Below are 25739 nucleotides of genomic sequence, written 5' to 3'. Positions count from 1 at the left end.
ACAAACAGCTGATACAACACAGAAGATGTTATTTGCATTAGTTGGTTAGTGAGAAGTAATAAACCACATGAAATATAGAGCACTGTTTTTTGCCATAAGACATACTAAATATTTTTTGATTTAATAAATAATGTGTATCTTTATCAAACAGTAAGTGATTGGAAGCTTTATTTATATTGCTTAACACTTTGTCTGCAGGAGAATTTTTAAACTCTGCTTGATAAATGAAGTGTGTGTATATTGTGTTTTTCTTTTCCTGCTCAAAGTGTCCACAGGACTGAAAGGAGGATGGTGGGTCGTAGTTATTTAAGAGAGGAGGAATTCTTTCAGTAGATGGCCAAGAACTGTTGGAAAAGCAAGATATAGTGGAAGCAGAACAGAATTTCTCTGAACAGAATTGTATAAAACCATTCTACTCCTGCTGTCACATCATAAAGTCAGAATAATGAATTTGTTTTCCCTTCATATTTTGCACAGTGGTCGAGATGAGTTTTTAAATTTTGCTCATTTTGAAGATTGGCTTACTTGCAAGTTGTGTGACCTTGGCCAAATTACCTCTCTGGCTTCAGTTGCCTCAACTGTAAAATGAAGACAATAATTTTACCTGTGTGGTAGGGTCTTGGTGAAGATAAGCCTTGGTAAGGTAACTCTATAAAAGTGTCAGTCATTATTATTCCCCGTTGGCGGCAATAATGTTTGACTTTTTCAGCTGTGATGTTGGAGTGGGATAGTGTATACTTCCCGGTAGGTCTACAACCTGTAGGAGAGATAGACAATGAGTAGCCTCCCTGTGTTTGGTAACTGCCCACAGATTGATCACTAGTTGGTGTGCAATGCTTTGTGTTAGGGTAAGAGTGCTGTTTGCTCTAAGGCTGAAGGAAAAATGATGGAATAAAAATAGCAACAGTCTTCATTGAGTCTTTTTTTTTTTTTTATGAAAGGTTTAGAGAAAAAACAGTAATAAAGGAATGTTGGTGATATTAAAAAAATGAAAGCCTTTAAAAAAAATCAAAAGCTAATAAAGGTAACACTTACTTAATAGTAATAGCTGAATACTTTTTGTTAATATCTCCCTAAAAAGTGAGATTTTTGTTTAGTGGTGGAATCCTAACTGATAAATGTTATGTAATATTTGTTGATTTTTAAGAATTTGCATGTTAGTAAAGTCATGATTTTGTACTATGAGGAAAATGTTTTAAGTTGTTACAAATTGTGATTTTCCAAACAGAAAGCCAAAAACGAAACGAGCCAAGAGATTCCTTGAGAAGAGAGAACCGAAACTTAGTGAAAATGTTAAAAATGCTATGCTGATTAAAGGGGGAAATGCAAATTTACTGGTGACACAAGTACTTAGAGATGTGGTATGTATATAATAATTTTTTTATTTTTATTTTTGAAAGGTTTTATTTTTTAAGTAATCTCTACACCCATTGTGGGGCTCGAACTTACAACCCTGAGATCAGGAGTAGCACACTTTACTGACTGAGCTAGTCAGATGTCCCTATACACTTATTTTTTAAATGGTATTGGAATCATTTTAGGAAATTTTCAGCATACAAGTTTGGGCTGCTGGATACGTGGATAAGTTTGCCTTGCGTTAGAAAAAAGCTCAAGTTGGAGATAATTTGCCATGGCAAGACACTATCCACTGGTTTTCCTTAAAGCAACTACTGTTGTTCCTTTTGTAAATTTGAACTGATTTCAATGACTGGACTTTGGTTTACCCACATTTAAGGAACATCTCTAGTTTGTAAAGTGAAATAACTGCATATCACTATCTGTTTATTCCGTCAGCAACGCCAAGCACTGCGCTAGGTGCTGAGGATTAAGAGTTACATAAGACACGTCTGTCCCTTCAGTGAGCTTAATGAGGGAGACAGGCAAATAAGAAATTATAACACTGAATTAACTGCTGTGCTGGAGGCATGTAGAGGCTAGGATAGGAGGCAGTTAAAATCCCATAGGGGTAGCCATACACGGAATGGGCTTCCCAGAGGAGACACTTCATTTTGAAGGAGGAGTCAGAACAAGGAGGAGGAGAGGAAGAGAAGCAGAAAGTCGTCCAAGGTTGAGAAAAAAACTTGTGCAAAAGGGAACGTGAAGGAGCATATGATGTGTTTGGGGAACTGCAAATAATTGGGGGTGGCTAAAGAAAAGTGGGCTCGATGGAGCTAGAAGAACATGCAGGGATCAGGTAGCAACACGGAGTTTGAGCTTTGTTGTAAAAGATCTGAGGAACCACTGAAAGATTGGAGGTGGCAGGTATGATCAGTCCTTTTAATCAGTTTGACCAGGGAAAACTGAGAGCAAATGTAGCAACTGATTCAGCCATTGTTTTCAGCCGGGTAATGAGTATCTGGAATGTGGTGGTGCCAGTGAAAATGAGAGATCATCAGAGAGACTAGATGATGAGGGTAGAAGAGTTTAGGCATGAGTAAGAAGTATGAACTTCCCAGGTTTCTGGGTTGGGTTCTTCATAAGTGATAATGGCAAGTAGAGAATATGTCATGTGGAGCAGGTTTGAAGAGAAAAGTAGTATGTTCAGTTCAGGGCCTATAATATAAGTGATGAAGTTAAAAGCTTTATGTTTTTCCTACCTACGTAGCCTCATGTCTAGCCCTTTGTGTGACACACAGTAGGTGCTCAGTAAATATTTAATCAGTGAATGAAAGGCATAGTCCATGGAGATACCTAGTAAGTGGCTGATTATTTAGGCCTTGGATACAGCAGATAGATTCTTTGAGTTAAATCAACTAAATAATTGATTTTTAAACTTGACTAAACTGTTGACGTTTGTTAAACACAATAGTCAGTTTAGATAGCTGAATAATCTAATACATGCTCATCCTTCTCAGTGTCATTGTGTTGATAGGATTCTGGCCCTGTATTTAAGTAAGTTCCAAGAATAGCACAATGTTACAGGTTATTACAGTAGTTAACATTCATATTGATGATTCTTGAGTTGTCACTGTGCTAGTGTGCATTACACCAAGGCAGGGAAATATTTGGTCAAGAATTACCAAAAAGTTTTCCTACTGAAGGGGTGCCTGGCAGGCTCAGTCAGAAGAACATGCGACTCTTGATCTTAGGGTCATGAATTCAAGCCCCAGTTTGGGTGTAGAGATTACTAAAACAAATAAATAAACTTAAAAAAAGAAAAAAAAAGTTTTAGTACTTAAAAGATAGGTTTTACTGCTGGATTTCCTTTATCTATCAGCTCTGATAGTCATTTTCCTTTTCATTGTTTCCCTCATTTACTCCTTTCCCTAATGTAAGGTAATGCCTTAGATCTTTGTTATTCCTTATAGTAGAGCAGAACTGATCATACTGGTAACAACTGATTATTAGTGGATGAGTGGAAAGAAATAAGAAAAAAATGAAAAGAGGGCTGAACGACAGGAACTTAAAAAAAATTTGTTTTTAATGTTTATGTTTGAGAGAGAGGTACAGCGTGAGCGAGGGAGGGGCAGCGAGGGAGGCACAGAATCTGACACAGGCTTCAGGCTTCGAGCTGTCAGCACAGAGCCCGACACGGGGCTCGAACTTGCCAACTGTGAGATCATAACCTGAGCTGAAGTTGGACACTCAACCAACTGAGCCACCAAGTGCCTCGACAGGAATTTTTTAAAGGGCTGAATTTAAAAACTGTAGTTCTTATTGTCCTCATTGTAACTGTTTCTCAGCTCTCTCATCTCCAGATAACATTATTTCAATTCTGTCAGCTTTTCTTGATAGGTTTTATTTATTTATTAAAAAAATGTTTTTAATGTTTATTTATTTTTGAGAGAGAGAGAGAGACAGAACTCGAGCAGGGGAGGGGCAGAGAGAGAGGGAGGCACAGAATCCGAAGCAGGCTCCAGGCTCTGAGCTGTCCGCACAAAGCCTGACATGGGGCTGGCTCAAACCCACGAACCATGAGATCATGACCTGAGCCAAAGTCAGACGCTTAACTGACTGAGCCATCTAGGTGCCCCGATAGGATTTGTTTTTATCTGCTTTCTTTTGCTTTTCTTTCTACTCTCAAATTGTTTTCCTGGAAAGAATAGAATAGGTAGAATTTAAAGAAATGAAAGAAATCATTTAAGTTGGATAGATTTTTGAAAGGGCATAGAAACTTTTTTTTTTTTTGAGAGACGGCACAAGTGAATGAAGGGCAGGGGAGTAGAGAGAGAGAGAGAGAGAGAGAATCTGGGGGGTGGGCAGAGAGTCGGAAAGAGAGAGAAGTGGGGTTCATGTTTTTACCTGAAGTGGGGCTTATATTCACATCAAGTGGGGGCTTGAGCTCGCCTGATGTGGGACTGGAACTCCTGAATTGTGAGATCATGACCTGAGTCAAAGTCAGATGCTTAATCGACTGAGCCACCCAGGTGCTCAGGGCATAGAAACTTTTAATTGGGAAAGTGTAGTCTAAGTCAGAATATTAAGCTTATGTTACAGGTTTAGATAAGTGATCAAAAGAGAGCCAAGCAGAAGACCTCAGAATAGGATTCAGGGACCAGGTAATCTTGTATAATGACTGATATGATACAATTTAATTTTTATCTCTGCTTTTCAGAACGTAATTTATTTTGAAAACTAAATTATGTTTTACAGTATGCATTGAAAAAACCATATGGCGTTCTGTATAAAAAGTAAGTAGTGATTTATTTTAACTCCTATTATTCTGTTATAAAAGTAATAATTACTTTATGGGAGATTTAGAAAAATACTTTGTTTAAGAAATATGACAGGGGCGCCTGGGTGGCTCATTTGTTTAAGCAACCAACTCTTGGTTTCAGCTCAGGCCATGATCTCACGGTTTGAGCTTGCTTGGGATATTCTCTCTCTCTCTCTCTCTTTCTTTCTCTCTCTCTCTTCCCCCTCTCCCCCCTCTCTCTCCCCCTCACTTCTCCCCCCCTCCTTCCTCCTCTCTCTCCCCCCCTTCTTCTCTCTGTCTCTCTTTGCCCCTCCCCGCTATGGGCACTGTCTCCCTCTCTGTCTCAAAACGAATAAACATTAAAAAAAAAAAAAAAGAAAATGACAGTTCCTTAAATACAGCTATTAACATTACTTATTTATTTCATCTATTTATGTTTTTATTTAAATTTTTGAACATTTATTATTTGAGAGAGAGCGCATGCATGTGCACACATGCATGTGAGCAGGGGATGGGCAGAGAGAGGAAGAGAGAGAGAGCATGCATCCCAAGCAGGCTCCTCAGTATCAGCATGGCCTGACTTGGGGCTTGAACTAATGCATTGTGAGATCATGACCTGAGCCAAAATCAAGAATTGGATACCTAATTGAGCCACCCTGGAGCCCCTATTTTTTTATTTTTTATCATTAGTATTTTTAAAACTTATTTCTTTCTAGTTTGTGTTTTCATTTGTATGAATATTCTTACATGGTTGTAATCTTATCATATGTATATTATTTTGAGTGATTATAGATTTAAAGAAAAGTTGCAGAAATAGTAGAGTTCTCATATACCCTTCATCCAGCTTCTCTTAATGTTATGTTTTATGTAACCATAGTACAATTATCAAAAGTAAGAAATGAACATTGGTACAATAATGTTTTAACTGCACTATAGACTTGACTTGTTTCACCAGTTTTTCCAATAATATCCTTTTTCTCTTCCAGGATCCTATATTGCATTTAGTTGTCATGTCTCCTTACTCTCCCATTTGTGACAGTTCCTCAGTCCTTCCCTTTTTGATGACTTTGATGTTTTTGATGAGTACTTGTTAATTATTTTGTAAAATATACCTCACTTTGTATTTGTTTTACATTTCTCATGAATAGATTGAGCCTTATGTGTTTTTGGCAACGGTATCACAAAAGTGATGTGCTTTTCTCAATAAATGATACCAGGGATGTCTTATGTTGGTAGCATTAACCTCGGTTAAAGTGATGTCTGCTTGGTTTCTCCACTAGAAATTTACTATTTTTCCCTTTGTAACTAGTAAATGTTTGGAGGAAATATTTGGAGACTGTGCAAACACTGTGCAAATAATCCTCTTTCTCCTCACACTTTTGCTTATTAATGTTAGCATGCATCAGTGACTGTTGTCTACATAGGGGATTACTCTTGGTGTTCCAATGGTGGTTTTCTGTCTCATTCCTTCTACATTTATTAATTGGAGTTTTGTAAGGAAAATCTCTCTCTTTGTTGAATTACTCATTTATATTAGTGTGGACTTACAGATACTTATTATATTCTTTGAGTTATAATCCAATGCTGTCACTATTTTGTTGCTCAAATTATTATACCTTTTGCCATTAAGATCTCTTTCAGGGTGGCTCCTATGTTCTTTCAACATGCCCCTTGTGTTTAAGTCCTCCTTTTTGGTGCCACACGATGCTGCAAGCTCATCTTGTATTTTAAAGCTCTGGAATCAATCCCTTCTCTGTGGAGCCCTGTTTCCATATATCGGGGGCTGGTAATTTAGAAAACAGAGATCTGGGCACAAAAGTATGCTTAGTTGCTACAGAAGTGTCATTGTCTCTAGATCCTCTTAGCAGACAGACCTTGAAAATAAGTATTATGCATGTTAACCCATGCATACATGTACATCTAATTTAATTTTATGTATTTAAAAAACTCTGAATTCATACTGATACTTCCTAAAAAAATCATGAGTCTTTTTTTTTTTTTTTAATTTTTTTCAACGTTTTTTATTTATTTTTGGGACAGAGAGAGACAGAGCATGAACGGGGGAGGGGCAGAGAGAGAGGGAGACACAGAATCGGAAACAGGCTCCAGGCTCCGAGCCATCAGCCCAGAGCCTGACGCGGGGCTTGAACTCACGGACCGCGAGATCGTGACCTGGCTGAAGTCGGACGCTTAACCGACTGCGCCACCCAGGCGCCCCAAAATCATGAGTCTTAATACTACTTCCAACTCTAGTCCAGTGCCACAGACTTCATTCCAGCCTTTCTTCTTTTCTTATTTGTAACTTTGCTTCTTCTGACAGTAAGAAACCTGGCTTTCATGATTGATAATATGTTTATTGATTTGTAGGTTTCTAGTACATGCATACTTTCAGAATGTCTAACCCTGTGAGAAACAAAATTACTAACTAAAGTATAGAATGTGTGTACAGGTCTTTGTCTTTAGCCTTAGGGTGTCCAGTTCAAACACTGTTTTCAAATGTAACTTAGGTTGGGTTTTTTTCTGCCTCTTTAATGTGATTGTATTATTACTTTATTTATTTTTTTAATTTTTTTTAAATGTTTTATTTATTTTTGAGACAGGGAGAGACAGAGCATGAACAGGGGTCAGAGAGAGGGAGACATAGAATCTGAAACAGGCTCCAGGCTCTGAGCTGTCAGCACAGAGCCCGACGCGGGGCTCGAACTCACGGACCGCGAGATCATGACCTGAGCCAAAGTCGGCCGCTTAACCAACTGAGCCACCCAGGCGCCCCGATTGTGTTATTACTTTAAACTACACTTAGGGTCATTTATTAGATTGTATTCTATTTTGAGTTTTTCTCCACTTTTCTCTCGGTTGTTTGAATTTAAGTATGTAAAATTTACTCTTTGTGGTGTACAGTTTTATGAGTTTTTAAAAATGCATTGAGCTGTGTCTGCCACATGATATGGAAACAGTCATGATACAGAAACAGTATCATCATCCTAAAAATTTCTTTGTGCAGTGCTCTTGAGGGCCACCGTTTCCCCTCCCCCCTGTAACCAGTGAACTGTTTGCTATCCTTATAGTTTTTCCTTTTTTAGCATGTTACATAAATGGAATCATATAACACATAGCCTCAGAGTCTATCTTCTTTCTTTAGCAAAATAATAAAATATTATTTGTGTTTTTGCCATACATTACATTTAAAAAAAATTTTTTTTTTAAATGTTTATTTAGTATTAAGAGACAGACACAGAGCATGAGCAGGGGAGGGACTGAGAGATGGAGAGACACAGAATCTGAAGCAGGCTCCAGGCTCTGAGCTGTCAGCACAGAGCCCAGCATGGGGCTTGAACCCACAAACCGCTAGATCATGACCTGAGCCGAAGTCAGACGCTTAACCGACTGAGCCACGCAGGCACCCCAACATACATTACATTTTATATCAAGCCTTTTTCATTTATATTATAAACACTTTTCTTAAAAAAATTTTTTTTTTAAATGTTTATGTGTTTTTGAGAGAGATGGAGAGAGAGTGCGAGCAGGGGAGGGGCAGAGAGAGATGGAGACACAGAATATGACGACAGGCTCCAGGCTCTGAGTTGTCAACACAGAGCCCAACATGAGGCTCGAACTCACAAACCGTGAGATCATGTCCTGAGCAGAAGTCAGATGCTTAACTCACTGAGCCACCCAAGCGCCCCTAAAATTTTTCTATTAGTAGGTGATCCTTTAGGTATTCTTTTTTTTTTTTTAATATTTATATTTGAGAGAGAGAGAGAAAGAGAGCGTGCAAAAATGGGGGAGGGACAGAGAGAGAGAGAGGGAGACAGAGGATTCATTACAGGTTCTGTGCTGGCAGCTCAGAGCCTGATGTTAGGGCTTGAACTCACGAACCCTCAGATCATAACCTGAGCCAAAGTTGGACACTTAACGGACTGAGCCACCCAGGTGCCCTAGGTATTATTTTCATTGCCAATATAATATCTATTAAATGGTTATACTAAAATTTATTTATAACTTACCTTAATTTTATGGTTTTTATTTTTTGCTATTCTTATAAATTTTAGCAATTTTATTGCTAAAAATGTAGGTTTTTCTTTTTTGCTAAATTATGCTAAAATGGCCATTTTTACACAAATGAATTATCCTTTTGAATTAATTCCTATGTGAGATTTCTAGACATGAGATTACTTCATGCCCAATAAAGCATATTAATTACTGCGTTTTGGAAAGGTTGTCCTTTTAGCAGAGTGCAATATACAAGTTTCATAGATGATTACCCACTTTTTGTTTATGTTTTTAAGCTAAGAAGTCAAAATCATACTTTGTGTAACTTGCATTTTCCATGTTTTCAGCAGGTCATATTTGCTTATTTGTGATTTATAGTTAGCTGATGGTTGTTAATCATAAATGCTGCAGTAGTTTTTCTTAGTTTGTTTGCCTTGCATCTTTAAAAATAATACTCTTTTTGGGGCACCTGAGTGGCTTAGTCAGTTGAGCATCCGACTTCGGGTCAGGTCATGTCTCGCGGTTTGTGAGTTCGGCCTGCATCGGGCTCTGTGCTGACAGGTCAGAGACTGGAGCCTGCTTCAGATTCTGTGTCTCCCTCTCTCTCTGCCCCTCTGCCACTCACACTCCGTCTCTCTCTCCTTCAAAAATAAATAAACATAAAAAAAAATTCTTTTTTTACTGATTATAAAAGTAATACATGCTACTCTTAGATAATTGGGATAATAGAATAATCACCCATAGCACTATGTACATTCTGACATGTTTTCCCTGTGTATATACATATTTTAATTGGTTTTATTTGAGTATGGTTGACACACAATGTTACATTAGTTTCAGGTGTAAAACATAGTGATTTGACAAGTGTCTCCATTATGCTGTGCTCATCATAGGTGTAGCTACCATCTGTCATTATTATGTTATTGTCTATATTCTTTATGCTGTGTCTTTTATTCCCATGACTTATTGATTCCATAACTGGAAGCCTGTATCTCCCATTCCCTTCACCCATTTTCACATGTGTACAGATATTTTCATGTCTGTATGTTTATTTTATTCTTTGAACAAAATTAAGATCATGTACATAGATTTTGCTTCATAAAAATTATTAACTATTTTATGGAAACTTCATTTACATGATGAGAAATCAGAGATTATAAGTGAACACATATAGTTTCTTATGTTTTACCAGAATTTCTTTATGCATATTTAAGCAAAGAAAAATATACGTATTTCTCTCCCTTTTGCCTGAAAGATAGCATGTTCTACTCCAGCTCCCCTACTAGTGTTCTTGGTCCAATACACCATTTATTTCTTTCTCTCCTGGATTACTGTGATAGCTTCTTGCTAATTCTTTTCTCTCTTGCCATAACTACATTCCCTTTTCACATAGTGGACAGAATAGTCCTTTAAAAAGAAAATTTGAGGGGTACCTGAGTGGCTCAGTCAGTTGAACATCCAACTCTTGATTTTGGCTCAGGTCATGATCCCAGCGTCGTGGGATTGAGCCCTGCATCAGGCCCTGTGCTGAGCGGGGAGCCTGGTAGAGATTCTCTAAAATAAAAAAAATTTAAAAACGATTATGATTTTAAAAAGGTAGTAGTAAAAAGAAAATTTGAGTTCAGTCATGTCACTCTCCTGCCTGAAACTCTTTAGTGCTTCCTGTTACTATATTAATATTTACATTCCTTACCTTGACCAACAAGGCCTTACCTTGACCAACATAATCTGGGCCATGCCTACATCTTTGACCTCATGCCCCACCATTTTCCCTTTGCATGCTAAGCTTCGGTGATACTTGCCTTCTTTCCATTTCTTGAATAGTCTAAGCTTGTTTCCATCTCAGAATCTTTGGTTATTGTGTTCCTTCTTCCTAGAATACCCTTAGCCTCAAAACTTAAAAAAAAAAAAAATGTTTATTTATTTTGAGAGAGAGAGTGTGAGTAGGGGAGGGGCAGAAAGAGAGAGAGAGAATCCCAAGCAGGCTCTATGCTGAGTGGGGCTCAAACCCACAAACCATGAGATTATGACCCGAGCCAAAATCAAGAGTCAGACGCTTAACTGACTGAGCCACCCAGGCACCCTCAACCTCAAAACTTTTCAATGGCTTATTCCTTATCTATCACATCTCAGCTCAAATAGTCATTTTCCACTGTTCATAACTAACACAATACCCTATTTTATTTTTGTCACTACAGTTAATTACTGTTTGAAATTTTTATTTTTCCACTAGAATGTAGGCTGTATGAAAGCAAAGATCTTGTTTGTTTCCTAGTATCCTTAGCTCATACAACAGTGAGTGACACATAATAGGCACTAAATACATATTTGAATGAATGAATATCCCTCTAACTTTATTTTTGATCATCTACAAAATTATCTTTTTTTAATATATTACTTAATTGCTATGGGTGAATTGCTAATTAAGATTATTAAAATTAAGGTAATCTTTTAAAAATATTTTTAGGAAAAACATTACAAGACCATTTGAGGATCAGACATCATTGGTGAGTACAAGAAACTCTGATTTAAGACAGCATATACATGATTGGACTAATTACTGTTCCTTTAGTAATTTGTGATGTTTTGAATTCGAAATCATCCTATATGAGGGAATTTTGATGTAAAGTGAAAGTGAAGTAAGATTTATTAACTTAATTTTTAAAGTTTATTTATTTTGGGGGGCAGGGTGGAAGGGCAGAGTGAGCAGGAGAGCGAGAGAGTCCCAAGCAGGCTCCCCACTGTCAGCACAGAGCCCGATGCAGGGCTGGAACTCCCGAATCAGGAGGTCATTACTTGAGCCAAAGTCAGATGCTTAACCAACTGAGTCATCCAGGCGCCCCTGTTTGTTTATTTTTGAAGTAAGACTTTCATACTTTTAAAACTATGACTAAAGTTTAAAGTTTATTTTGAGAGAGAGGAGAGAGCATGTGCATGTGTGCACGAGCAGGGGAGGGGCAGAGAGAGAAGGAGAGAGAAAATGCCAAGCAGGCTCCTTCACTGTCAGCGCTGAGCCGGATGTGGGGCTCAGTCCTATGAACTGAGATCATGACCTGAGCCAAAAGCAAGAGTTGGACATTTAACCAACTGAGCCACCCAGGTGCCCCCAGAATACAGTTCGTAAAGTTCTTATATTTATGCATTAATTGGGATTTCTTTGGTTTTATAGGAATTCTTTTCAAAGAAGTCAGATTGCTCTTTATTCATGTTTGGCTCCCATAATAAGAAGCGGCCAAATAATCTAGTAATAGGTAAATATAATTTACTTTCCTAATGTTTGTGTTTACAGTCTGTTTTGTGACTCAGATTACTTGATGGTGTTGAGATTTCAGGAATAACAAGTAAGCTCTAAGCTGGTTTTTAAAAATTTTTCTTGTGCCTTTGAATGAAATTTTTAATCTATCAGACTGCAGGTAGAGAATAGGCATGTAAAAATACTACTTTACCAAAAGTTGCCAATATTTTTCTAATATAAAATATATGTATCTTAAATCAGTGTTAGAGAAAAAAACAGTAGCATACCTACCCACATAAATTAACCCTTCACCAGTAAGAATTGACGTTTAATTTGGTATCGTCATTGGCTTAGGCAACCCCTTTTACTTCTTATGTGCCTTTATTTACTCTTCTATAAAATAAGGGAGTTTGGTTAAACGATTTCCAAGATCCTTTCAGGGCCAAGATTGCAACACTGTATTCTAGGTAGAGTTGAAAGTTTAAGAAAGAAGGGGACATGTTTGATGGGGTATAAGGAGAAAAAAAAAGGGAGATAATAACATTTTGGACATGCAAATTAAGTGGGTACATATAAGGTGGCTCTTTGGGAAAAATAAATGTTTAAAAGAAAATGTATTTTCCTTCTAGGTCGTATGTATGACTTCCACGTGCTTGATATGATCGAATTAGGTATTGAGAAGTTTGTCTCTCTAAAAGACATCAAGGTACGATACTAATCATAAAAATAAAAGCATTTTGTAATGTTGTTCTTGGGCAATAGTGACATCTTGTGGTGAAGAGTACTATTACAGTTTGTAGCTTAACTTTGTTTTTATTCTAGTGTGCTCGGAGATAAAAGTAAATTTCATTTTATCTTTATGTTTTTGAGTGTCACTACTTTATTTTGGTGTAAAGACAGGAAGCTGGAAAATACACTATATTTAAAATTTTTTGTTCCTTTTCATGCTGTGGAAACTCCCTCATTTTATTTTTACTTTAAAAAGAGATATAAACATATAACACATATTTGGATCTTCTGGCAGTTAGATTCAGAGTGGTTTTTAACTCTTGTCTAGGCTCATAGTTTAAATGGTATCCTCTCCCTCAATTGTCACAGCACCTATTTTATGGAACCTCAGAAATACTGGAGTTTTCTGGGGCATCTGGGTGGCTTAGTCAGTTAAGTGTCTGACTTTGGCTGAGGTCATGGTCTCGCAGTCCATGGGTTCGAGCCCCGTGTCGGGCTCTGTGCTGACAGCTCGGAACCTGGAGCTGGCTTCAGGTTCTGTCTTCCTCTCTCTCTGCTCCTCCCCCACTGGTACTCTGTCTCTTTCTCAAAAATAATAAACATTACAAAAATTTTTTTAAATAAATACCAGAGTTTGAAAGCGAGCCTTGTTCTAAACCTACGATACTTTGGCTGGTCCTACAGTATTTTGGCTGCTGGCCACCAAAATGCTAGTTCAGTCTTTCCCTTCAGGACTTGCATCTTTGTATCTCCTTTGTTTGCATGGGATTATTAAATAGAAAGTAGTAAAGAGGCAAGAAAACTGTCCTAATTTAGCTCCTGGGTCCAAACTGGGCTTCTGTTCCCTCAGAACTCTACTTTAGCAGAATCTGTTCCATCAAATGTTCCATCAAGTAATTATTTTATTTAGATTTCATTGCTACCCTGTGTAAGGCTAAAATTACTTTTCCTATTGGATAAAGTTGGAGATTGAGGCCCAGGGGAATTCCATTGGTGATCTGGAGTCATACATATAGAACTTAGAAAGAAAGGATATTGAAGTTCGCAGTGGAAAGTTACTTAATTGTTCTTGTTTATGGGTCTTTGAAGGTCATGGTATAGTTGAAAGAATTGTAAAATGTGTCATGACTCCTTTTCCTAGTCTCCCCTAAAAAGAGGACATGCCTTCCAAGTTTGTTGTGTGTTTGCAAAAAGGCTCTTCCCAGATGTTACTTAGCTACACCAGCTTCTTCAGGTACAGGGTAGAACAGTGGCCTGAGATTGGATTTCGAGACAGAACAATTGGATTGAAGGCCTGTGTTGGCCATTTAGATGACTTTTGTGACCTGATAAATTACTTGCCTGACCTTCAGATTGCAATCAAGTATTAAATAGGTATAATAATATCAAATGAGATAATATATGTGAAAATGTTTATCAGCGAAGATAATGTTTTGGAAGGTGTTTGGTAAAGTATGTAAACTGTGATGCCTTGTTATGGTGGAAGCTATCATTTTATTACAGTTTGTCTTTAGGGCAGTGTATGAATCCTTGGAGAGCAGCAGCATATCTGGCTTGGTCACCAGGTAGTGGGTGTGAGCACTGGTTGATGCATGCATGCTAGCCCTCGGTAGCTTCTATAACCACCAGGTCACAAGACCATTATCGTTTGTCAGGTCTCACGCTTAACAAGCACCATTTAAATTGAATACTAAATTTTCACTCATGGAGCATATCCATAACTATAATAATCACTAATTCATGACCATATGCTTACATTGGCAGTCCCTACCTACACTGTTAGCCAGAGCTTCACTTTTACCTCGTTATTCCATTACAACTTGTTTTTAGTTTGTTTTGGAATTGCATGTCTGTTATACTTTCTCTTCATATTTATTTCTTTTCTGCGTCTACCTCCTTATTTTTAAGACCTCTTCGCCAGATGTTTCTTTTCTCACTTGCCTACTTTCATTGCCAAGCCAAGCCTCATCCTCCTGTTTACTCTTAAGTGAGAAGTGATTCAGTTCTACCAGGAAATTGAATGATTATTCTGGGAGCTTATTTTCTAAGATGTGGCCAAACTTTTAGGGATGGTTGTTTTACATAAAATAAGCCTTAATGGATGAAATGATTAAAATTTAAGGCCAATGTTGTTTTTTAAATTTTTATTTACTTTTTCCAATGGTTTTATTTTAGATAGGAAAAGATACATTGCAGGTGCCTTGGAGTATTTTATTGGAAAGTTTGTTTATAATTTATAAGACATTTCTGGGGTGTCTGGGTGGCTCAGTTGGTTAAGCGTCTGCCTTTGGCTCAGGTCATGATCTCACGGTTCATGAGTTTGAGCCCCACATCGGGCTCTCTGTGGTCAGCACAGAGCCTGCTTCACATCCTCTGTCCCTCACTTTCTTTGCCCCTCCCCCCACTCCCTCTTTCTCTCTCAGAAATAAATACACTTAAAGAAAAAGAAAATAATTATTTCCTTTCTTTCCCTTTGTTTTAAAAAAAACTTAATTCAGAAATTTAGTTCAAGGACATTACATAATTATAATGTTTTTAGTATACTATATGACAGTACTTATGTAATATTTTGAATTTTTAGTGCCTTTTAGATAATTCAAATAAAGCTCATCTGTTGTAGTTTCTTCTAGTTCTGGGTTTACACATTGTGAAAAATATCAGTGACCTACGTGTTAAATACTATTTCATGTAACTTGTTCAGTTACATATATATATATATTTAAAAAAAATTTTTTTTTAACGTTTATTTATTTTTGACAGAGAGAGAGAGAGACAGAGCATGAGCAGGGGAGGGGCAGAGAGAGAGGGAGACACAGAATCGGAAGCAGGCTCCAGACTCTGAGCTGTCAGCACAGAGCCTGATGTGGGGCTCGAACTCACAGACCGCGAGATCATGACCTGAGCCGAAGTCAGATGCTCAACCGACTGAGCCACCCAGGCGCCCCACTGTTCATTTATATTTTTATGATGTGTGTACTGGGTCATGACGTAACATGATATTTTTTATTACGCATTGTGGTCAGGATGTTGCTTCACTTTCTCTTACCTTCTGTGTACTTTCTTTTTTTAAAATATTTATTTTTTTTGAGAGAGGGAGAGACAGAGTTAGCAGGGGAGAGGCAGAGAGAGAGAGAGAGAGAGAGAAAAGGAGACACAGAATCTGAAGCAAGCTCCAGCTTCTGAGCTGTCCACACAGAGCCTGATGTGGGGCTCGAATCCACAAACCATTAGATCATGACCTGAACTGAAGCCTGGCGCTTAACCAACTGAGCCACCCAGTGCCCCATTACCTTCTGTATACTTAAATAGCCTCCATAGACCTAGGGGTAGCAGCAGCAGGGTCAGGGAGGCACAGATGGAACATGGAAGAGTCATTGGGTCTGGAAGGTCCATTCACACCCTAGAGGCACAGATCTTAGGTACACCTCCTAAGTAGAGACAGTTAAGGTTCAGAGTTAGGAAGCAGAGACTGTCAACAAGAGTGAACAGGAAGAGGCAACAGGTGACCTCTGGTCCTAGGGCAGAGGATATTTGTTTTCTTGTCCTGTTTTTTGTTTGTTTGTTTGTTTCTAGATGTGTACAGTCCTTGATTGATACCAAAATAGAGGTGCTAGAATCAATGGGAAGCTCAGACTAACACTTGTTCACTGTCATAAATTAATCATTCAGTTAAAGAGTTCTATTAGATTTTTTTCTTTTATTTTGGTGGCTTTTAAAGGTTATTATTATTCACATCACATTCTTCTTTGTATGGAAAATCCAGAACTGGACAAAATACTTTTTTTTAGTGAGAGCCTCAACCATGCTGAGTAAGGATTGCCCATACATTCTATAGCTTGTATAAAATTCTCTTGTTTCCCATGTTACTGTGGAGTTGGTAGTTTAATCTAGCTTTCATTTAAATACTGTTTATGTGACACAGTAGGAAAGGCACAGTGGTGGATTTAAATTAAAGAAATTAAATTAAATTTAATTTAATTTAAAGAAATTAAATTTGTTTAGACTCTGAGATGTCGGTTGTTAAAAGGCTGTGTATGTTTTGCAGCAATTTTAGCTTTCTATTCTTTGTACAGAATAACTTTAAAAAATAGCTTACATCATTCTTTGACCACTTACTAATTTGGTGATATGAAGAGAGTGGAACAAAAAATATTTTTTTAGTTTAAAAGTTGGAACTGTAGTTTTAAATCTTTAGATTTTAATCAGTATTCATAAATAGTTTTAGGACAGTTAAAATATGAAAACTAATCACTGTGTAAGAATTGACTACTTTATTTTTTTTTATTTATTTATTTTTTTAAACATTTATTGATTTTTGAGACAGAGAGAGACAGAGAATGAACTGGGGAGGGTCAGAGAGAGGGAGACACAGAATCTGAAACAGGCTCCAGGCTCTGAGTTGTCAGCACAGAGCCCGACGCGGGGCTCGAACTCACAGACTGCGAGATCATGACCTGAGCCGAAGTCAGCCGCTTAACCGACTGAGCCACCCAGGCGCCCCAGAATTGACTACTTGAAAATCAACTTATAAATAGTTTAGAATTGATAATTTTATAATTATAATTTTTTTTCTGTTTCATAGAATAGTAAATGTCCTGAGGGAACAAAACCCATGTTAATATTTGCTGGTGATGATTTTGATGTAACAGAAGACTACAGAAGGCTAAAAAATCTTCTTATTGGTAAGTATTTTAATACTTCTCCACACGTTTGCTCAAGTAGGCAATCTAAGACTGTCATTGGTGGCACTTTGCCACTTCACTGTATATATACATCTTTTTCTTTTTGATCTCTTTCCTTTCTTCTCTCCTTTTCATTATTTTCTTCTTAAAAAAAAAAATTTTTTTTTTTTTTTTTTTTGAGGTGGGGGTGGGGACAGAGAGAGAGGGAGACAGAATCCAAAGCAGGCTCCAGGTTCTGAGCTGTCAGCATAGAGCCCAACGTGTGGCTTGAACTCACGGACCACGAGATCATGACCTGAGCCGAAGTTGGACGTTTAACCAACTGAGCCACCCAGGCACCCTTTCATTATTTTCTTTATTCCCCACTAGCCGTAAGGGAGAGTTAATGGATGTTATAATGCATTGATCATTTTTATTTTTTGATGCTCTAGTAACTTCATTGTCAACCTATATATGAAACACTTTACACTTTATAAAATGCTTCCACCCATTTTATGTCATTATTGGCATCATTAAATTTAGAAAATTAAGAACTTAAATTTTCAAGACTGTTGTACATCATCCACTTCCAACTCAAAAACCTCTATTTTTCTTAGTCTTGATAGGCAAGGTTTTTTAGACTCTAACCCCTTATAACTTTTTTTTTATCTCTCCCAATTTCCTTCCTCTTTTTTCCATTTAAAGTGGCTTATTAAAAATACATTGTACACATTCCTATTGTCTTTTCTGATTTTTGTTCTCGTTTACCTAGTTTCTTCCATTCTTGCAAGTTTCAGATCAAGTTTCTTTCCCAGAAAACTTTCAGTGACTTCCCAACAGCTTTTTTTTATTATCCTTAATGATCGATCCTAAATGCCAAGCATATACTAGGTGCTTTATATGTATTGTTTTATTCTCACAACCTTGTAAGGTTGTCTTATAGATGAGTTATTCTTGGTGAACTACACTAGTTCCTAAGGACTTATGTGATGACTACATCCTTTCCTATGTGTTCACAAGTCCCCTTCATTTTTTTTTCATTTTTTTTTTAATGTTTAATTTTGAGGGGGGCGCAAGGGGCAGGGAGAGAGGGAGACACAGAATTCGGAGGCAGGCTCCAGGCTCTGAGCTGTCATAACAGAGCCTGACGCGGGGCCCAAACTCATGAACCACAATATCATGACTTGAGCCAAAGTCGGATGTTTAAGCAAGCCACCCAGGCGCCCCTATTAATTAATTAATTATCTATCTATCTATCTGTTTATCATCCAAGTTAGTTAGCATATGAATGCAACAATGATTTCAGGAATAGATTCCTTAATGCCTCTTACCCATTTAGCCCATCCCCCCTCTCCCAGCCCCTCCAGTAACCCTGTTTGTTGTCCATATTTAGGAGTCTCTTATCTTTTGTTCCTCTCCATGTTTTTATATTATTTTTGCTTCCCTTATGTTCATCTGTTTTGTCTCTTAAAGTCCTCATATAAGTGAAGTCATATCGTGTTTGTCTTTCTCTGACTAATTTCGCTTCTCATAATACCCTCTAATTCCATCCACATAGTTGCAAATGGCAAGATTTCATTCTTTTTGATTGCCGAGTAATACTCCATTGTATATATATATACCACATCTTTTTTATCCATTCATCAGTCCATGGACATTTGGGCTCTTTCCATACTTTGGCTATTGTCCATAGTGCTGCTATAAACATTGGGGTGCATGTGCCTCTTCGAAGCAGCATACCTGTATCCCTTGGATAAGTACCTAGTAGTGCCATTGCTGGGTAGTAGGGTAGTTCTATTTTTAATTTTTTGAGGAACCTCCATCCTGTTTTCCAGAGTGGCTGCACCAGCTTGCAAACCCACCAGCAGTGCAAAAGAGATCCTCTTTCTTTGCCTTCTTTCCAACATCTGTTGTTGCCTGAGTTGTTAATGTTAGCCATTCTGACAGGTGCGAGGTGGTATCTCATTGTGGTTTTGATTTGTATTTCCCTGATGATGAGTGATGTTGAGCATTTTTTCATGTGTTGGTTGGCCATCTGGATGTCTGTTCAATTGACTTATTGCAATCTTTGCTATAGGTTCTTACCTGGATTTTTGATGAGTTAAAAAAAGAAAATCATACATGAAAGACAATGACCAACATTTCCTTTTTTCAAAATTACATACCCCAAAATATCAAGGATGGTTTTTAGCTAAGATTACTTGTACTCCATTGGCCCAGATTTTCTGCCTTTTTCCCTCCAGTTGTTCCATAATAATTGTTAATTGTCAGTATATATTTGTTATAACAGAGGCTTTCATTTGCTTTTGTATAATTGGTTTTTATAAAAACTTTATTATTTTGTGCTTCCACTAGAGGGCAAGAATAACCACATAATGCAGTGGTGATGGGGAGGGAGTGAAAACCAAAAAAGGAATCTGGGGAAAGAAGGAAGGTAGAGGAGTGAAGTGAGATTGTCAGGTCCCAAGGGCAGTTGTGTTTTCAATGTAAATATGAAGTAAGCCAGCTGCAGACTCCATGGTGTATGTTTTGTGTTCATATGAAGTAAAGTAGAGTGGTGGGGAAAGAGAATGTTATCAAGGGCTTCCATCCTTTTAGGAAGTTCTCTTTTTTTGGTAATTGGCCAGAAAGAAAAGTGAAGTTATTAACTTCAGTGTTTTTATGCCAGGTGTGCATTTAGTTCATGCTGAACTAAATTTTTTTTGCTTTTGTTTTGCTTTCTTAAATACTATCTAGATTTCTATTTAATCTTAGTGGTATTGCTTTTCCTTATAGAAAATCAGTATATCTATTTTTAGATTTAGTGCATCTTTTTTTTTTTTTTTTTTTTAATTTTGAGAGAGAGGAGTAGAGAGAGAGGGGGAAAGAGAATCCCAAGCAGGCTCCGTGATGTCAGAGCAGAGCCCGACATGGGGCTTGATCCCAAAACTGTGGGATCATGTAGGTCAGGTAATTTATTATGTTTGACTCTTTCTATAGCTTTACAAAGGCAATCATGTTAGTCTGCTTGGGCTGCTGTAAAAAATACCATGTGCTGGGTGGCTTAAAAAACAAACAGTTCTGGTGGCTGAAAGTGCAAAATCAAAATTTTTGATGAGGATTCTTGTCAAGTCTTGCTTTGTGCTCCTGGCTTTTCCTTCAGGGAGGAAGGAAGGGAAGGGAAGAGAGGTGGAGGTGGGCGGGGGGGGGTCAGCTTTCTAGGGTCTCTTCTTATAAGGACAGTAATTCTATGGGACCAGGGCCCCACCCTTATGGCATGCCTCATTTAATCTTAATTTCTTCCTCAGAGGCCCATCTCCAAATTCAAACACATTAGGGGTTAGGACTTTTAACATTAATTTAGAGTGGCAAGGGGGTAGGGGCAGACATTCAGTATATTATGATAATATTATTCCCATATTGTGGATGAAGAAGTTGAGGCCAATTGAAGAGCTAGTAAGTGGCAGAATCAGGATCTGCTGTGTTCTCTAACTGTGGATCCCCTGGTCCTTCCTGTCAACACATGGTAACCTTCTGTCCCCTTTCTCGATGTGTTTACTCGTGGACATAGCCACACGTGAGATCTTATTTTTACTTGGAATTGATCCACTGAAAAAAAGATCCAAGTTGGGGCTTTCCTTCTGACCATAACCAATTCATCTTCTACTTCTTCTCCACCCCCTTACTTGTATTTAACCAGGTTTTTATGTTTATCATTACTCATTAGTATCTCTCTTGTTACCTTAGCCATCATTCCTGCCCAGTTTCGGGTCAGCTTTTTTGGCAGTGTTCTGAGTTTCCACACATTTTAATTCATTGGCCCTTTGAGGTGAGGTTTCCATGTTTCAGACTCCTCTTACACATTCATTGCTCCAGCCCTGCAATCAGCTGTTTTCTCTAAGCAGCCCTGAACTTTTATTTTTTAATGTTTATTTATTTATTTAGAGAGACAGTGTACACATGTGCAGAGGAGCAGAAAGCGAGGGAAAAGGGAATCCCAAGCAGGCTCTGGGCTGTCAGTGCAGAGCCCGATGTGGGGCGCAAACTCACAAACTGTGAGATCATGACCTGAGCCAAAGTCAAGAGTCCGACGCTTAACTGACTGTGCCGCCCAGGTGCCCCAACCCTGAATGAACATTTTTAAAATGAGAAATTATTTTAGAAACCACAGTTTGGGTGCCAGGGATTGTTTTGTGGTTGGTCATTGTAGGCTTTTTTAGAGAATGGAACTGTGAATTAAGATTTGTTTGTTAAGATAAAATGTATCTGAGTTCATACTGAAACTTCTAACTTAAATTTAGGACCAAAGGATCTTAACTGCATTGACTTCACATACGTACCTTCTTTCGTCCATGAAAAAAATCCAGGTTCTCAGTGATCCAACACAAGTATGCATTTCTACCTACCATACAGTGTTACTACTGATGATGTGAATATTGAGTGCAGTTGAAGGTTTTGTTGTGTTGTTTTTGGGGTTTTTTGCAGTTCTTTTTGTCTATAAAATGAAAGGGCGGGCCTACGCCGGCCGACTCCATCTTGTTCTGTGTCCTTCACCTAGACCACGCCTCCTCCCCTTGAGTAACCTCCCGCTCACCCATTCAAACTTCCTGATCAAAACACGCCCCTTCCCCAGCCAATCGGCCGAGGCCACGCCCCTTCCCCAGCCAATCGGCTGCCCCTAGACCCCTATAAAACCTTTGTGCTTTTGAAACTCGCTCTCTCTCCCTGGTATCTCACCGCTGCGTCGGTGCAGGTAGGGGATTGAGCTCGAGCTAGCTCGAATAAAGGCTCTTTTGCTTTTGCATCGGACTCGGCTCCCTGGTAGTCTTTGGGGATCACGAATTCTGGGCATAACATAAAATACATCCTGCTAAGAATATATGGTCAAATCACTGTTTTGAAGTCACTTGAAATAGTTCTTTTCTGTATGATTATGCCTTCAGCTCAGTACACAGGTTCATTTGTTTTCAGTTTTTAGGGATTACTTTAAATTTTTTAATTTTAAATTATATAACTTTTGAGATCTGCTTTACATAAAAGCAAGTCTGCATATTTAAAGATTTAAGATTTGATGGTTTTTGACATATGTAATACACCTGTGAAAACACCACTTCTGTCAAGGTACAGAACCTATTACACCCAAAAATTAGCCTGTGTCCCTGTGCAGTCTATCCTATTTCTGTATTCTAAGCAAACATTAATCTGCTTTCTGTGATTATGGAATAGTTTGCATTTTATAGAGCGTTAGATGAATAGAATCACAGTATGTACACTACAGTATGTACTTTTTTTGGTCTGGCTTCTTTCACTCAGCTTGTTTTGAGATTTGTTGGATCTATCAGTTCATTTCTTTTTATTGCTGAACTGTATTCCATTTATAGCTGTTCCACAATTTGTTTATTTTGTCATCTGTCAGTGGACACTTAGGTTGATTCCAGCTTTTGATTAGATCAAAATTTTGGTGAGTAGAGCTGCTATGAACACTTATATTCAGGGGGCACCTGAGTGGCTCAGTCTTAGGTCAACTGTGTGACTTTGGCTTGGGTTATAATTTCATGGTTCGTCAATTCGAGCCCTGAGTCAGGCTCTGTACTGACAGTTCAGAGCCTGGAGCCTGCTTCCCATTCTGTCTCCCTCTGTCTCTCTGCCCCTCCCCCTCATGCTATGTCTCTCTCTCTCTCAAAAATAAATAAAAATTAAAAAATTAAAACATTTATATACAAATTTTTTGTGAGGGCATATGATTTCATTTCTTGGGGCACTTGGGTGGCTCCATCGATTAAGCATTCAACTCTTGATTTTGGCTCAAGTCATGATCCCAGGGTTGTGAGATTGAGCCCTAACGTTGGGCTCTGGGCTGGGCGTGGAGCCTGCTTGAGATTCTCTCTCTCCCTCTCCCCCTCCCTTGCTTGTGCTCGCTTTCAGGAAAATTTTTTTTGATCAGTAGAGCTGCTGTGAGCATTTATATACAGATTTTTGTGAAGGCATATGTTTTCATTTCTTTTGGGTAAATACCTAGCTGGGAATGGAATGGAATGGAATGGTAGGGTCATATGAATAGCGTATGTTTAACGTTTTAAGAAACTGTTCTCCAATACGGTTGTACCATTTTACATTCCTACCAATGGTGTATGAAAAGCTCCAGTTCCACTGCCTTGTCAATACTTGGTAGACCATTCTTTTTAATTTTAGTTATTCTAACGAATATTGTATGCTCATAGTATGTGTTTCTAAATAATTTCTATAAAATTTCTAAAAAATTTCTATAAAATAAAGTAGTGCTATTGTTGAAGTTGTAATTTGCATTTTCTGATGATTAATGATGTTGAACATCTTTTTGTGTGCTTATTGGCCATTCATATATTTTTGGTGAAGTGTCTATTCAAATCCTTGCCTTATTATTATTATTATTATTTTGGAGGTTATTTGTCTTCTTGAGTAATAAGGAATAAGGTGTGTGGGGGGAGGGGGGAGCAGAGAGGGAGAGGGAAGTCCTTTGTCTCTTTGTCTGATACACAGTCTTTGAATGTTTCCTCCCAATCTGTGGCTTGCCTTTTTTTTCAGTGACGTCTTTCAAAGAACAGAAGGTTTTTGTTTTGTTTTGTTTTATTTTGTTTTGTTTTAAAAGAAGCTTTCCCTGTTTTATTTTTAACGTTTATTTAATTTTGAGAGAGAGAGAGAGAATATGTGAGCTGGGGGTGGGGGGTGGGGGATAGAGGATCCAAAGCAGACTCTGTGCTGACAGCAGACAACCCAACGTGGAGCTCGAACTCACAAACCGTGAGATCATGACTTGAGCTGAAGTCAGACATTTAAGTGATTGTGCCACCCAGGTGTCCTGAGCAGAAGTTTGTGATTTTTGTGACGTCTGTTTTACATTTTTTTTCTGTAATGGTATGTTCTTCCTGTATTTTAAGAAGCCTTTGCTTACCTCAGCAGCATCACAAAGACTTTTTCTAGTATTTTCTTGTTGAAATCTTAAGAGTTTTAGGTTTTGCATTTAGTTATGATCATGAGTATGGTGTGAGGAAAGGGCCAGTGATTAAAACTTTCTACTTCAGGGCCCCTGGGTGACTCAGTCAGACATCCAACTTCAGCTCAGGTCATGATCTTGTGCTTCATGGTTTCGAGCCCCACATCAAACTCTGTGCTGACAGCTCTCAGGGCCTGGAGCCTGCTTCGGATTCTGTGTCTCCCTCTTTCTTTGCCCCTCCCTTGCTCACGCTCTGTTTCTCTCTCTCAAAAATAAGCATTAAAAAAAAAAAATTTCTACCATCATTTTTTTCCTTTGTATTCTTAAAAGCTTATGGAAGAAACACATATTCCTGCTGTATGATTTACATTACAAAAGCTGCTTCAGGGAAACTGAAATGTACATATCTTGTTCCCCAGAAAGATTGACTTCACTAGTGCTTCCAACACAATGAGAGGGACTTTATTAACTTGGCCACTGAAGGAGAGTTAGATTTTGACAAAATAATGGGAGCCCTGTTTATTGATTATGATGCAAATTTAGATCAGATTACTTTGAAAAAGTACATACTTGGTTTATAAAAATATCCTTGAGGGATTGTTGTTGGGGGAGTAGGGAAGGGTGGTATATACATGTGCATACACAGTTGTTCCTCTTTTATACACGTTAGTGATTTTCTTTTAGTTAACCATGAGAAAGAAAAAAGCAAACAACAAAGGATGTGTATGTCCATGCACTGGAGATGTTTCTCATCTGAGCTAATCGGAAGTGAGAAGGACAATGCTGGGTGGCTACAAATTGGGACCCAATGAGTTTTTCTGTTTACTACATCACTTGCCTTGGGGCATTTCTTCCTAATTAAGTTGGATAAACTTTTATGTATAACTTTTTCTTATCTAAATATTATTTGTGTATTTATGTTTAGCCTTCTTGGGGTTCAGTCTTCTTGGCTGTAAAATGAGGGGACCAAACTTGTTTTTCAGACTTCTTTCATTCTTGTGCTACCTTCATACCTTTAGCCAAGTCCACATAGTATTATGGTGATGTTCTCCGAAGAGGTTTCTTTACACTGACTCCTCTTTTTACAAGGAAACTTTATGTCTCTTCCGTGAATGGCAAATGGTATCTGATAAAAAGATAAATAATACATAGTAAATTATTCTGCCTATGTATCATTCAAGATCACTTCATGTGCCACCCGTGGGGAAACAGCCTATTCATGGATCTCAGTGGTTCTTTTCTGGCTTTAACAATTTAGTTTGCTATCTTTGCTCATTTAATTGAGGTTTCCTGTTAGAATTTTCTTGTGTCTTGGCTTCTACCATAAAACAGAGGCCAGTTTGATTTAACAGTCAAAGTTTGAACAGCTGTTTTTATAGGAATTTGCCATCTTAACCTACCTGTCTCATAGATAAAAAAATTTATGCTTTGATTTACATTTGTAAAAAAGTGAACATGCATGATAAATGTGATGGACTCTTAATGCTGAGCATTGGCTTAGAAGGAGAACTTCACAACTGAAAAATTACATGG

General features: G+C 38.0%; 1 protein-coding gene across 1 annotated transcript in view; it reads left to right on the top strand.

Annotated features, from left to right (window-relative positions):
* The window catches only part of RPF2 (ribosome production factor 2 homolog), a 34856-nt gene that overhangs the window by 875 nt on the left and 8242 nt on the right, over positions 1-25739 (top strand). Inside the window, exons 2-7 of the mRNA XM_027057085.2 lie at positions 1229-1361; positions 4594-4631; positions 11097-11136; positions 11799-11880; positions 12494-12570; positions 17176-17275. Of these exons, the coding sequence (XP_026912886.1) occupies positions 1229-1361; positions 4594-4631; positions 11097-11136; positions 11799-11880; positions 12494-12570; positions 17176-17275 (470 nt within the window). The remainder of the gene's footprint in view (positions 1-1228; positions 1362-4593; positions 4632-11096; positions 11137-11798; positions 11881-12493; positions 12571-17175; positions 17276-25739) is intronic.

This window comes from Acinonyx jubatus, chromosome B2 (assembly GCF_027475565.1).
Source record: "Acinonyx jubatus isolate Ajub_Pintada_27869175 chromosome B2, VMU_Ajub_asm_v1.0, whole genome shotgun sequence".
Classification (NCBI taxonomy): domain Eukaryota; kingdom Metazoa; phylum Chordata; class Mammalia; order Carnivora; family Felidae; genus Acinonyx; species Acinonyx jubatus.
This window is presented reverse-complemented; position numbering and strand designations above follow the sequence as displayed.